General features: G+C 51.8%; 1 protein-coding gene across 1 annotated transcript in view; it reads right to left on the reverse strand.

Moving 5' to 3' along the window:
• The window catches only part of LOC142761636 (serine/threonine-protein phosphatase PGAM5, mitochondrial-like), a 34,582-nt gene that overhangs the window by 13,428 nt on the left and 6,186 nt on the right, over positions 1-14,968 (reverse strand). The window contains exon 3 of the mRNA XM_075889098.1: positions 1,459-1,682. Coding sequence (XP_075745213.1) covers positions 1,459-1,682 — 224 coding nt within the window. The remainder of the gene's footprint in view (positions 1-1,458; positions 1,683-14,968) is intronic.

The raw sequence follows: 14,968 nt of genomic DNA on the forward strand, positions 1-14,968 counted from the left end.
TTAAGGTAATAGTGAAAAATTAAGCTAGAGGCTGTTCAGAATCGCTCAGAAGGGTACATCTTATCAAATTATCATCGAACATCCAGTGTAACTGCCATGAATGCCGCCCTTAACCTTACATCACTTGCCAGGCGCAGAAAGCTAGCACGCCTCTATATATTTAGCAAAATATATTATCACAATCACATTTTAAAATCGCGTTTAATACAGCCTGCTATTTTTATATTGTCTCGTTTAGATCACAACCTCAAAGTGTACATTTCTCGCGGCAACACGTTGACGTACTTCGGTTCGTTTCTTCCGAAAACTTGTGACTGGAATCACCTGTCCACATCATTCGTCGGTATTACTAACTCTGACACATTCCGCGATGTCATTAAATTGATCACTTTGACTTCACTACAAGCTTACTTCATGCTGTGACCTCTTATCTGTTTCTTATTTCTCATGTATACACTGGGCTTTTCTGTTCAATATGCCTTCTTGTATTTTTATTTTACTTATTTCCTATATTGATGTATTACAGATGTCTCAGTTGGAATGTTATCTTCTATTTGTTGTTGTTTTTCGCCCCTCCTCTCTATAATGCTGTAAAGCCTTGGTGGTACAATAAATAAAAAATAAATAAATAAATAAATATTACGTACCTCTAAACGACTAAATCGTCAATACTATCGACAAGAGTGCTTTAATAGAAAATGACTAAAATGGAGGAAGCGACAAGTGCGACTGTTGCAGGACATCCTAGCCTAACGTCGTGGAAACACGGTACGATTCTTCAACTAATACTCAACTATTCGTTTAGAAACGAAATGAGAAGTGCAGTTCATCGTAAGGCGGTATAACATGCTCCGTTTTTCATACCAAAGAATTTCTTAGGAAAGAATTTTTTTCTAAAAGATGTTGGACACCACCCAGGAACTTCGAATCCCTTCGGTGTTTTCCAAATCCCGGCGAATCATTCTCGTTTACAGCTATATACCATGCGATCTTGAAGCTCATGTTTATTTTTTTATTTTTTTTTATTGAAAAGAGGAATGGCAACGAATGACATGGTATACCACGCACTGCCATTCCATTTATGCTTCTACACGTGGCTGGTACGTGGATGATGATGATGATGATGATGATGATGATGATGATGATGATGATGATGATGATGATGATGATAGGTGGCTGTTCCCTTTGAATCGGGTGGTCACAGATAGTGTGACCTAGCCGGTAAGAAAAGAAAAAAAGAAGAAAGAAGAAGGCAAGAGATAAAGTCTCGGAAGAGACAGCGGGGCACACACTTGTCACATAAGTCATTTTGCACTATATAAGTGCCGTGTCTGTCCTGTCAGTCCCTATCGCAACAGCCTTCCACCAGATGGCGCGCCATCTGTGATGCAGCGCCATCTTTTGTATGCATACTCCACGACGTTACAGTGCTATAATAATAAAAGAAAAAAAGCTTACATTTCTGTCACTCGGATTCCAACCAGTGTACCGAAAGGGCGGCTCGGGTGGCACTGGCGCCCCCTCGCAGATGAGCTCGCAGGGCTCCTTAGAAAGCGACGGAAGGTGTTGGTGGATGATTTCGGCCGTCTCGGTGGCTCGACACATCGTCGAGTGGATAATCCTCGTGAAAGGAATGCCCATCTGCTTCAACCGCTCACCAGTCATGTCCGCCTGCTTGCGACCTGCAAAAAAAGAAAAAAAAACGGGAGCCCACTAAAGTGGATCAACGTCAGCGAAGGACAACCTTAGAAAGTCCGTCCTTGCGGCACAATTCGTGACGCCACCTGTTTGCTCACGTGAAGTCAGGATGAAATACTGTCTCTTACCATAATATATATATATATATATATAATGCCACCTAGAGTTGTGAGCCGGCAAGCCCTAGCGAGCCGAAAAGGGCAAGGAGAACGAAGAAGAAGTGTGGTTAGCGCCTCGTTTCGAAGATACACGCTCGTGTCTTTCTGCCCCGCTGTTCCTGTCCCTTCTCTACGGCTCTTGGTACGTGACAAACTGGTGGAGGTGCTGGGTAATCTATGCACCGTACCCCTCCACATACCAGGAACACAAGCGTCGTACCGGTGGTCACTCCTGTGCACCGCGCCAGCAGAAGGATCCGAGGGCAATCCCCTGAGTTTGGACTGCTCGCAAACGACATGGCAGCTCCGACCAGCCATGCCGACACCAACCCAACCGGTACGAACGGCACAACGCCGCTCCATTGCACATTACTCACACCGCGAATGCCAAATCCTTTTCATGGCACTGCACTTGAGGATGTGGAAGATTGGCTTGTCCATTACGAGTTCGTTGCCGTGCACAACCAGTGGGACGACGCAGACAAGCTGCGGCACGTCTATTTCAGTCTTTTGGACGGCGCACGTGTCTGGTACGAGAACCGGGCAGGTATTCTTACATCATGGGAAGACTTCAAACGCCGACTTCTTGCGACATATGCAAGCCCTGACCGTCGGGAGAGAGCTGAGCGCGATCTGCAGTCCCGCATACAACTACCAAATGAAGGGGTTGCGATGTATGTCGAGGAAATGACGCGCCTCTTCCACCGAGCTGACCCCGGCATGCCAGAAGAAAAGAAGGTACGGTACCTCATGCGCGGTGTGAAAGAGCAACTTTTCGGTGGGCTTGTACGCAGTCCACCCAAGACTGTGTCAGAATTTCTCACGGAAGCTGTCACCATCGAAAGCACCCTTAGGCACCGGGCCCCGTCATACGAGCGGCACGTCAATGCTTCAACTACGGACTACTTTGGAGCTTTCGGTGGCCAAATGGATTTTTTCCGAGAGCTCATACGTTCAGTCATCCGCGAAGAACTCCAGAAGCTGTCAGTGCCCTCGCAGCCCCCTACCTCTTCGTTCTCCTCGACAACGCCTCGTCACGTTCTCAACAAAAAGCGCCACACCAGAGCATAATCCCGACCACGATCGAGTATGTCTGCGGGTAATTGACGATGCTGTGACGATACCACCGCGCTCAAGTGTTATGGTTCAAGTGGCTGGTAACAAATCAGCACACGGTGAAATGGTGGCGGAGAGCAATCGATCCCTGCTCTTTTCCCAAAGTGTCTGCGTAGCACGAAGCCTAGTAGACCTTCACGATGGCCATTGCGAGGTACTTGTTACGAACTTCAGCTACGAGCGCCGACACCTTTTCCCTGGTACTGTCATCGCCTATGCCTACCCAGTAACTAATGTGACTGAGTGTTTTGCTTCCGAGGCAACCGATAATACCGAAGCACCTCTCCGGGGCGTCGACATAAATCCAGCGCTTTCTGACGAAAACAAACGAAGGCTTAACGACCTGTTGATAGAATTCCACGCCTGTTTTGCACGTTCATCGAGAATCCGCCAAACATCGATTACCAAACACCGTATTATCACCTACGGCGATGCGCACCCTATACGGCAACAGCCTTACCGCGTTTCACCAACCGAACGACGCGCGATTCAAAAGCAAGTGAAGGAAATGCTTCAAGACGGTGTAATACAGCCATCAAGTAGCCCTTGGTCATCGCCAGTGGTCCTTGTAAAGAAGAAGGATGGTACACTTCGCTTTTGTGTCGATTATAGGAAGCTGAATAACGTCACAAAGAAAGACGTGTACCCGTTGCCTCGAGTGGACGATTCTCTTGACAGGCTGAGGCGAGCAAAGTACTTTTCCTCAATCGACCTCAAAAGTGGTTATTGGCAAATTGAAGTCGATGAACGTGACCGCGAAAAAACGGCTTTTGTAACACCTGACGGCCTGTATGAGTTCCGAGTGCTCCCATTCGGCCTCTGTTCCGCTCCGGCCACATTCCAACGAATGATGGATACCGTTCTCGCTGACCTCAAGTGGAAAAGTTGCCTCGTCTATCTAGATGATGTCGTTGTCTTTTCAAAAACGTTTGACGAGCACCTTCATCGCCTTCGGAGTGTTTTTGAAGCCATACGATCCGCTGACCTTACCCTCAAGCCAGAGAAGTGCCATTTCGGCTACAATGAACTGAAGTTCCTCGGTCACGTTGTGAGCGCTGCAGGCGTTCGGCCCGATCCCGAGAAGACTGCCGCTGTGGCCTCTTTTCCAGCTCCGACAGACAAAAAAAGTCTTCGGCGATTTCTGGGGCTCTGCGCCTACTATCGCCGTTTTATTGAAAACTTCTCTAAGGTTGCGGAGCCTCTCATCAGACTTACGCGTGACGACACCCCATTTCAGTGGACTGACGAACAAGCGACTGCCTTTGCGGAACTGCAACATCGATTGTGTTCCCCTCCTTTACTCGGTCATTTCGATGAGGACGCTGACACAGAGGTGCGCACTGACGCAAGCAACATTGGTCTCGGAGCTATCCTGCTGCAAACACAAGATGGGATTGAACGTGTGATTGCCTACGCGAGCCGCACTCTATCACGTGCCGAAACCAACTATTCAACGTCAGAGAAGGAATGTCTCGCGGTAATATGGGCGATTACAAAGTTCAGGCCTTATCTATATGGGCGCCCATTCAAAGTTGTGAGTGATCACCACGCTTTATGTTGGTTGGCTAACCTCCGAGACCCCTCTGGGCGATTAGCACGATGGAGTCTGCGACTTCAGGAGTTCGATATCACCATTGTATACAAGTCGGGTAGAAAGCATGAAGACGCCGACACGCTATCACGAGCACCTCTGGAGTCCGACCATACAGCTGTAGAAGACGACAGCACCTTCCTGGGGACTCTCAGTGGGGCGGACCTCCTCAGTAAGCAACGAGCGGACCCCGAGTTAAGACCCATCATCGATCATTTAGAAGGCAGCACCGCGTCTGTTCCTCGTCCCCTTTCACGTACGTTGCCGTCATTTTGCTTACGACACGACATATTATACAAGAAAAACACTGGTGTTGGCAGCAGATCTTATCTTTTAGTCGTCCCTCATGACCTTCGTGATGACATCCTATTAGCCTGCCACGATGAGCCGACATCCGGCCACCTGGGATACTCACGGACACTCGACCGGGTTCGAAAGCTATATTTCTGGCCAAAACTCGCAGCTTGTGTCAAACGCTACGTGAAAGGATGCCGCGAATGTCAGCGTCGCAAGTCACCACCTGTGAAGCCTGCAGGCCTCTTACAACCCATCGATCCACCGCGTACGCCGTTTGACCAAGTTGGGATGGACCTTCTTGGACCGTTTCCTATGTCTCACTCCGGAAACAAGTGGATCATCGTCGCAACTGATTACTTGACGCGTTATGCTGAAACGAAGCCATTGCCACGCGGTACAGCATCTGAAGTCGCCCAGTTTTTCATGCACCACATTGTGCTTCGTCATGGTGCCCCGTCATTCATCATCACTGACCGAGGGACAGCGTTTACGGCAAAACTGTTGGACGACATCTTCAAGCTCAGTTACACGAACCACCGCAAGACAACCGCATACCACCCCCAGAGTAACGGCTTAACAGAAAGGCTGAACAAAACGCTGGCGGACATGATTTCTATGTACGTGGATGTGCAGCATAAAACGTGGGACGAAATCCTGCCATACGTAACGTTTGCGTACAACACCGCAACCCAGGAAACGACAAGGTTCGCACCCTTCCGCCTCGTTTACGGTAGAGACGTGCAAACCATGCTAGACGCTATGATTCCTTGTGACATCGACCAGCACGAGCTACTAGCTCCCGATGTCGACGATTACATTCAGCGTGCAGAGGAAGCACGTCAATTAGCTCGCGTGCACATAAGATCGCAGCAATGTGAAGACGCCCGAAGGTACAATATCCACCACCGACAAGTCTCCTACCAACCTGGCGACCAAGTGTGGGTTTGGACTCCTGTTAGACGGCGAGGTCTCAGCGAAAAACTCCTGAGCAAGTACTTCGGACCCTACAAAGTATTACGGCGGTTGAACGAGGTCAACTATGAAGTTATTCCAGACGGAGGCTCGGCAACGACACAGCGCCACTCACCACGAACAGAGATTGTGCATGTCGTCCGCCTAAAACCTTATATTACGCGGTGATACTCGTCTTATTATGCCCAGGCAGCAAACATTTTCGTTTTTTTTTACATTGCCCGTTGGGTCTCGAACGAACTGTGAACTCTGTTAATGGTTTTTTTTTTCTCTTATGACCTACCTCAGACAATTTTTTTTTGCACCTGCATATGCCCTGTGTGCTATAGCTACCGTTTCTCTTTTTTTTTTCCCTTACCGACCCTGCTGTCCCCTTGTGTATGAGCATCGGGTCGATGCTCTAATGGGAGGGGGAATAATGCCACCTAGAGTTGTGAGCCGGCAAGCCCTAGCGAGCCGAAAAGGGCAAGGAGAACGAAGAAGAAGTGTGGTTAGCGCCTCGTTTCGAAGATACACGCTCGTGTCTTTCTGCCCCGCTGTTCCTGTCCCTTCTCTACGGCTCTTGGTACGTGACAATATATATATATATGGCCATGCAGTCACATGCCCGCCTGCCTTGTCTCGTATGACTGACATGTGCGATAAACTGATTTCGCTTTATTTTCTGCGTTTGCGACTGCGCAAGGGCAAATAACAGCGTGTAAACAAACAAAAAAACGCGAAATTCCGACTGCCTCAACACTCGGTGCTGGCGACATTCCACGTGTGTTATGAAGAGATAAGACGCGAGCAGGACATATCGCCCGAAGGAACTTGAGTGAAGGCGAAAAAAAAAAAAACTCTCCTCTTTGACCTCGACGTTGTTTAGGCGTACTTCAATGGAGCCCTGAAACATTTTTCAAAGTAGCCGTGGAATGCATTCAATAAGGAAGCTGATCGCCTCACGAATTCACCACCGCAAAAATATTTCAAAATATGCCTAGTAAGAGTGGAGTTACAAAGATTTGTCGCAGGCTGCAATCGCATTCTTTCTTGATTGATTGATATGTGGGGTTTAACGTCCCAAAACCACTATATGATTATCAGAGACGCCGTAGTGGAGGGCTCCGGAAATTTCGACCACCTGGGGTTCTTTAACGTGCACCCAAATCTGAGCACATGGGCCTACAACATTTCCGCCTCCATCGGAAATGCAGCCGCCGCAGCCGGGATTCGAACCCGCGCCCTGCGGGTCAGCAGCCGAGTACCTTAGCCACTAGACCACCGCGGCGGGGCTCGCATTCTTTCTTCGCTGGAAGCTAAGCCGAGAGGGATGGCACGGGGAACGAAAGTACGCCACTCGCGCCTCGAAACCTTCAGCCCTTCTGTCTCTTTCGTTCTTCGAATGCGTGTGTGTGCGCGCGTGTGTGGGGTTTAACGTCCCAAAACCACCATTACGAGAGACGCCGTAGTGGAGGACTCCAGAAATTTCGACTACCTGGAGTTCTTCAACGTGCACCCGAATCTGAGCACATGGGCCTACAACATTTCCGCCTCCATCGGAAATGCAGCCGCCGCAGCCAGGATTTGAACCCGCGCCCTGCGGGTCAGCAGCCGAGTACCTTAGCCACTAGACCACCGCGGCGGGGCTCGCATTCTTTCTTCGCTGGAAGCTAAGCCGAGAGGGATGGCACGGGGAACGAAAGTACGCCACTCGCGCCTCGAAACCTTCAGCCCTTCTGTCTCTTTCGTTCTTCGAATGCGTGTGTGTGCGCGCGTGTGTGGGGTTTAACGTCCCAAAACCACCATTACGAGAGACGCCGTAGTGGAGGACTCCAGAAATTTCGACTACCTGGAGTTCTTCAACGTGCACCCGAATCTGAGCACATGGGCCTACAACATTTCCGCCTACATCGGAAATGTAGCCGCCGCAGCCTGGATTTGAACCCGCGCCCTGCGGGTCAGCAGCCGAGTACCTTAGCCACTAGACCACCGCGGCGGGGCTCGCATTCTTTCTTCGCTGGAAGCTAAGCCGAGAGGGATGGCACGGGGAACGAAAGTACGCCACTCGCGCCTCGAAACCTTCAGCCCTTCTGTCTCTTTCGTTCTTCGAATGCGTGTGTGTGCGCGCGTGTGTGGGGTTTAACGTCCCAAAACCACCATTACGAGAGACGCCGTAGTGGAGGACTCCAGAAATTTCGACTACCTGGAGTTCTTCAACGTGCACCCGAATCTGAGCACATGGGCCTACAACATTTCCGCCTCCATCGGAAATGCAGCCGCCGCAGCCGGGATTTGAACCCGCGCCCTGCGGGTCAGCAGCCGAGTACCTTAGCCACTAGACCACCGCGGCGGGGCTCGCATTCTTTCTTCGCTGGAAGCTAAGCCGAGAGGGATGGCACGGGGAACGAAAGTACGCCACTCGCGCCTCGAAACCTTCAGCCCTTCTGTCTCTTTCGTTCTTCGAATGCGTGTGTGTGCGCGCGTGTGTGGGGTTTAACGTCCCAAAACCACCATTACGAGAGACGCCGTAGTGGAGGACTCCAGAAATTTCGACTACCTGGAGTTCTTCAACGTGCACCCGAATCTGAGCACATGGGCCTACAACATTTCCGCCTCCATCGGAAATGCAGCCGCCGCAGCCGGGATTTGAACCCGCGCCCTGCGGGTCAGCAGCCGAGTACCTTAGCCACTAGACCACCGCGGCGGGGCTCGCATTCTTTCTTCGCTGGAAGCTAAGCCGAGAGGGATGGCACGGGGAACGAAAGTACGCCACTCGCGCTTCGAAACCTTCAGCCCTTCTGTCTCTTTCGTTCTTCGAATGCGTGTGTGTGCGCGCGTGTGTGGGGTTTAACGTCCCAAAACCACCATTACGAGAGACGCCGTAGTGGAGGACTCCAGAAATTTCGACTACCTGGAGTTCTTCAACGTGCACCCGAATCTGAGCACACGGGCCTACAACATTTCCGCCTACATCGGAAATGTAGCCGCCGCAGCCTGGATTTGAACCCGCGCCCTGCGGGTCAGCAGCCGAGTACCTTAGCCACTAGACCACCGCGGCGGGGCTCGCATTCTTTCTTCGCTGGAAGCTAAGCCGAGAGGGATGGCACGGGGAACGAAAGTACGCCACTCGCGCCTCGAAACCTTCAGCCCTTCTGTCTCTTTCGTTCTTCGAATGCGTGTGTGTGCGCGCGTGTGTGGGGTTTAACGTCCCAAAACCACCATTACGAGAGACGCCGTAGTGGAGGACTCCAGAAATTTCGACTACCTGGAGTTCTTCAACGTGCACCCGAATCTGAGCACATGGGCCTACAACATTTCCGCCTCCATCGGAAATGCAGCCGCCGCAGCCGGGATTTGAACCCGCGCCCTGCGGGTCAGCAGCCGAGTACCTTAGCCACTAGACCACCGCGGCGGGGCTCGCATTCTTTCTTCGCTGGAAGCTAAGCCGAGAGGGATGGCACGGGGAACGAAAGTACGCCACTCGCGCCTCGAAACCTTCAGCCCTTCTGTCTCTTTCGTTCTTCGAATGCGTGTGTGTGCGCGCGTGTGTGGGGTTTAACGTCCCAAAACCACCATTACGAGAGACGCCGTAGTGGAGGACTCCAGAAATTTCGACTACCTGGAGTTCTTCAACGTGCACCCGAATCTGAGCACACGGGCCTACAACATTTCCGCCTACATCGGAAATGTAGCCGCCGCAGCCGGGATTTGAACCCGCGCCCTGCGGGTCAGCAGCCGAGTACCTTAGCCACTAGACCACCGCGGCGGGGCTCGCATTCTTTCTTCGCTGGAAGCTAAGCCGAGAGGGATGGCACGGGGAACGAAAGTACGCCACTCGCGCCTCGAAACCTTCAGCCCTTCTGTCTCTTTCGTTCTTCGAATGCGTGTGTGTGCGCGCGTGTGTGGGGTTTAACGTCCCAAAACCACCATTACGAGAGACGCCGTAGTGGAGGACTCCAGAAATTTCGACTACCTGGAGTTCTTCAACGTGCACCCGAATCTGAGCACATGGGCCTACAACATTTCCGCCTCCATCGGAAATGCAGCCGCCGCAGCCGGGATTTGAACCCGCGCCCTGCGGGTCAGCAGCCGAGTACCTCAGCCACTAGACCACCGCGGCGGGGCTCGCATTCTTTCTTCGCTGGAAGCTAAGCCGAGAGGGATGGCACGGGGAACGAAAGTACGCCACTCGCGCCTCGAAACCTTCAGCCCTTCTGTCTCTTTCGTTCTTCGAATGCGTGTGTGTGCGCGCGTGTGTGGGGTTTAACGTCCCAAAACCACCATTACGAGAGACGCCGTAGTGGAGGACTCCAGAAATTTCGACTACCTGGAGTTCTTCAACGTGCACCCGAATCTGAGCACATGGGCCTACAACATTTCCGCCTCCATCGGAAATGCAGCCGCCGCAGCCGGGATTTGAGCCCGCGCCCTGCGGGTCAGCAGCCGAGTACCTTAGCCACTAGACCACCGCGGCGGGGCTCGCATTCTTTCTTCACTGGAAGCTAAGCCGAGAGGGATGGCACGGGGAACGAAAGTACGCCACTCGCGCCTCGAAACCTTCAGCCCTTCTGTCTCTTTCGTTCTTCGAATGCGTGTGTGTGCGCGCGTGTGTGGGGTTTAACGTCCCAAAACCACCATTACGAGAGACGCCGTAGTGGAGGACTCCAGAAATTTTGACTACCTGGAGTTCTTCAACGTGCACCCGAATCTGAGCACACGGGCCTACAACATTTCCGCCTACATCGGAAATGTAGCCGCCGCAGCCGGGATTTGAACCCGCGCCCTGCGGGTCAGCAGCCGAGTACCTTAGCCACTAGACCACCGCGGCGGGGCTCGCATTCTTTCTTCGCTGGAAGCTAAGCCGAGAGGGATGGCACGGGGAACGAAAGTACGCCACTCGCGCCTCGAAACCTTCAGCCCTTCTGTCTCTTTCGTTCTTCGAATGCGTGTGTGTGCGCGCGTGTGTGGGGTTTAACGTCCCAAAACCACCATTACGAGAGACGCCGTAGTGGAGGACTCCAGAAATTTCGACTACCTGGAGTTCTTCAACGTGCACCCGAATCTGAGCACACGGGCCTACAACATTTCCGCCTACATCGGAAATGTAGCCGCCGCAGCCGGGATTTGAACCCGCGCCCTGCGGGTCAGCAGCCGAGTACCTTAGCCACTAGACCACCGCGGCGGGGCTCGCATTCTTTCTTCGCTGGAAGCTAAGCCGAGAGGGATGGCACGGGGAACGAAAGTACGCCACTCGCGCCTCGAAACCTTCAGCCCTTCTGTCTCTTTCGTTCTTCGAATGCGTGTGTGTGCGCGCGTGTGTGGGGTTTAACGTCCCAAAACCACCATTACGAGAGACGCCGTAGTGGAGGACTCCAGAAATTTCGACTACCTGGAGTTCTTCAACGTGCACCCGAATCTGAGCACATGGGCCTACAACATTTCCGCCTCCATCGGAAATGCAGCCGCCGCAGCCGGGATTTGAACCCGCGCCCTGCGGGTCAGCAGCCGAGTACCTCAGCCACTAGACCACCGCGGCGGGGCTCGCATTCTTTCTTCGCTGGAAGCTAAGCCGAGAGGGATGGCACGGGGAACGAAAGTACGCCACTCGCGCCTCGAAACCTTCAGCCCTTCTGTCTCTTTCGTTCTTCGAATGCGTGTGTGTGCGCGCGTGTGTGGGGTTTAACGTCCCAAAACCACCATTACGAGAGACGCCGTAGTGGAGGACTCCAGAAATTTCGACTACCTGGAGTTCTTCAACGTGCACCCGAATCTGAGCACATGGGCCTACAACATTTCCGCCTCCATCGGAAATGCAGCCGCCGCAGCCGGGATTTGAGCCCGCGCCCTGCGGGTCAGCAGCCGAGTACCTTAGCCACTAGACCACCGCGGCGGGGCTCGCATTCTTTCTTCACTGGAAGCTAAGCCGAGAGGGATGGCACGGGGAACGAAAGTACGCCACTCGCGCCTCGAAACCTTCAGCCCTTCTGTCTCTTTCGTTCTTCGAATGCGTGTGTGTGCGCGCGTGTGTGGGGTTTAACGTCCCAAAACCACCATTACGAGAGACGCCGTAGTGGAGGACTCCAGAAATTTTGACTACCTGGAGTTCTTCAACGTGCACCCGAATCTGAGCACACGGGCCTACAACATTTCCGCCTACATCGGAAATGTAGCCGCCGCAGCCGGGATTTGAACCCGCGCCCTGCGGGTCAGCAGCCGAGTACCTTAGCCACTAGACCACCGCGGCGGGGCTCGCATTCTTTCTTCGCTGGAAGCTAAGCCGAGAGGGATGGCACGGGGAACGAAAGTACGCCACTCGCGCCTCGAAACCTTCAGCCCTTCTGTCTCTTTCGTTCTTCGAATGCGTGTGTGTGCGCGCGTGTGTGGGGTTTAACGTCCCAAAACCACCATTACGAGAGACGCCATAGTGGAGGACTCCAGAAATTTCGACTACCTGGAGTTCTTCAACGTGCACCCGAATCTGAGCACACGGGCCTACAACATTTCCGCCTCCATCGGAAATGCAGCCGCCGCAGCCGGGATTTGAACCCGCGCCCTGCGGGTCAGCAGCCGAGTACCTTAGCCACTAGACCACCGCGGCGGGGCTCGCATTCTTTCTTCGCTGGAAGCTAAGCCGAGAGGGATGGCACGGGGAACGAAAGTACGCCACTCGCGCCTCGAAACCTTCAGCCCTTCTGTCTCTTTCGTTCTTCGAATGCGTGTGTGTGCGCGCGTGTGTGGGGTTTAACGTCCCAAAACCACCATTACGAGAGACGCCGTAGTGGAGGACTCCAGAAATTTCGACTACCTGGAGTTCTTCAACGTGCACCCGAATCTGAGCACACGGGCCTACAACATTTCCGCCTACATCGGAAATGTAGCCGCCGCAGCCGGGATTTGAACCCGCGCCCTGCGGGTCAGCAGCCGAGTACCTTAGCCACTAGACCACCGCGGCGGGGCTCGCATTCTTTCTTCGCTGGAAGCTAAGCCGAGAGGGATGGCACGGGGAACGAAAGTACGCCACTCGCGCCTCGAAACCTTCAGCCCTTCTGTCTCTTTCGTTCTTCGAATGCGTGTGTGTGCGCGCGTGTGTGGGGTTTAACGTCCCAAAACCACCATTACGAGAGACGCCGTAGTGGAGGACTCCAGAAATTTCGACCACCTGGGGTTCTTTAACGTGCACCCGAATCTGAGCACACGGGCCTACAACATTTCCGCCTACATCGGAAATGTAGCCGCCGCAGCCGGGATTTGAACCCGCGCCCTGCGGGTCAGCAGCCGAGTACCTTAGCCACTAGACCACCGCGGCGGGGCTCGCATTCTTTCTTCGCTGGAAGCTAAGCCGAGAGGGATGGCACGGGGAACGAAACGCCTGTTTCAGGTGAGAATTTGTCTGTTGTATTCAACAGCATTTATTTTTTTGCGATTTGTGCACTGCTGCCGGACGTACTGTTCCTGTGTCATCGTTTGCAAGTGAACGCATTTGTGTTGGCTAACCATGTCGAAGGATGCACGCGATACTGCTAAAGCAATCGAAGACTTACGACGAGAACTAAGAAAGGAACTTCGAGATATAAAAGATGCTTTGAACGAAGTGAAAGAACTCAGAGCAGATATTCAATCTGTAATAAAAGAAAACCAAGAGCTCAAAGCTGAAAATGACAGACTACATCGTAGAATAGAGGAGGTCGAAACTTACCAGCGCTCAAATAATCTGGAAATTAAGGGTGTCCCATCTGATGTTGAACCCCTTGATGCGGTTAAGAAAATCTGTGGTGCCATTCAAGAAGAAATAACTTCAGATGACGTCGATATCTGTCACAGAGTACCGACTGCTCGTCATGACCAAACTAATATAGTAGTCCGATTTGTGCGTAGGACAAAGAAGCTTGCCATTCTAAGCAAGTCAAAGAAAATTAGAATTGACAGCAAGGACCTGGGCAGCCAGACGTCTTCTGCAGTATATGTCAATGAGCACTTGACGAAACACGGAAAACAGCTTCTTGGATCAGCTATTCAGAGAAAGAAGGAACTGCGTTGGAAATTTGTCTGGACATCGGGGGGCAAGATATTTGCTCGTAGAAACGAAACCTCGCCTATACTAAAGATAAGAAACGCAGATGATCTTGCCAAGATGACCATGGAAGGGGGCGGAACTGCCACAGAGTGAACATTTTTTTTTTTGCACAAACTGATATACGTTCGTTTAAGATGAGCACCGATACAGCAATACCTAGTGATGGCTATCATGATAGCAGTTCTGCGAATGGTCTTCTTGGGGCTGCGCGCAGGTGCATAAAGGTTTTTCATTTAAACACACGCAGCATACGCCACAAGACAGATAAGATCCTCAGTATATTTAGCTCCCTTACATTTAGCTTTGACTTGTTGCTGTTCTCTGAAACCTGGCTAACTGTAGGCGAAGATCCACCATATTTCGAGAACTACACTTACAATGGCATGGTGCGTCCCGTTGGTAGAGGTGGTGGAGTGGCTATTTACGTCAAACAATCATTAAAGCATGAAGTTGTCCCCCAATTTTCCCTGGTTAATGAAGTTGTAGAGTGCCTCATGGTTCGCTTAGAAAAAGCATTCGCTGTGATCGTTTACAGACCACCCTCGGGGTGTAAAACAAAGTTCATTTCATTCATTGAAGACGTTTTTGAGTACTTATGTCCTACTGGTTTTCCATTTGTGATAATGGGCGATGTAAACATCGATATGCTCTCTCAGGATGCAACTTCACGGCAGTTAATAGCGCTGGCAAATTCTTTTGCCTGTAATAACGTAATTTCTAAGGCAACCCGCCTAACTGCAGAGACTGCGACACTTCTTGATATATGTTTGACGAACACACTCCCAACGTCTTGCGTTGCTGGATCGCTGGCAGTAGATATAAGCGATCATCTACCGATCTTTTGCACCATTCCTTCTTCCAATGGTACTTGCAAAAGCAATAAAAAAGTACGGTCTCGTCAGATCAACGCTGACACGCTTGGAATCTTCCGGTATCGTGTTATTGCAACAGACTGGAACCACGTGTTACAAGAAAGGGATGCTAACTTGGCATACAAGCTATTCATTAATAAACTCATGAAATGTTATGATGAAGCTTTCCCGGTGTCTGTGAAGAACGCAAAACGCCAGAAAATTAGAA

Source organism: Rhipicephalus microplus, chromosome 3, assembly GCF_043290135.1.
Source record: "Rhipicephalus microplus isolate Deutch F79 chromosome 3, USDA_Rmic, whole genome shotgun sequence".
Classification (NCBI taxonomy): domain Eukaryota; kingdom Metazoa; phylum Arthropoda; class Arachnida; order Ixodida; family Ixodidae; genus Rhipicephalus; species Rhipicephalus microplus.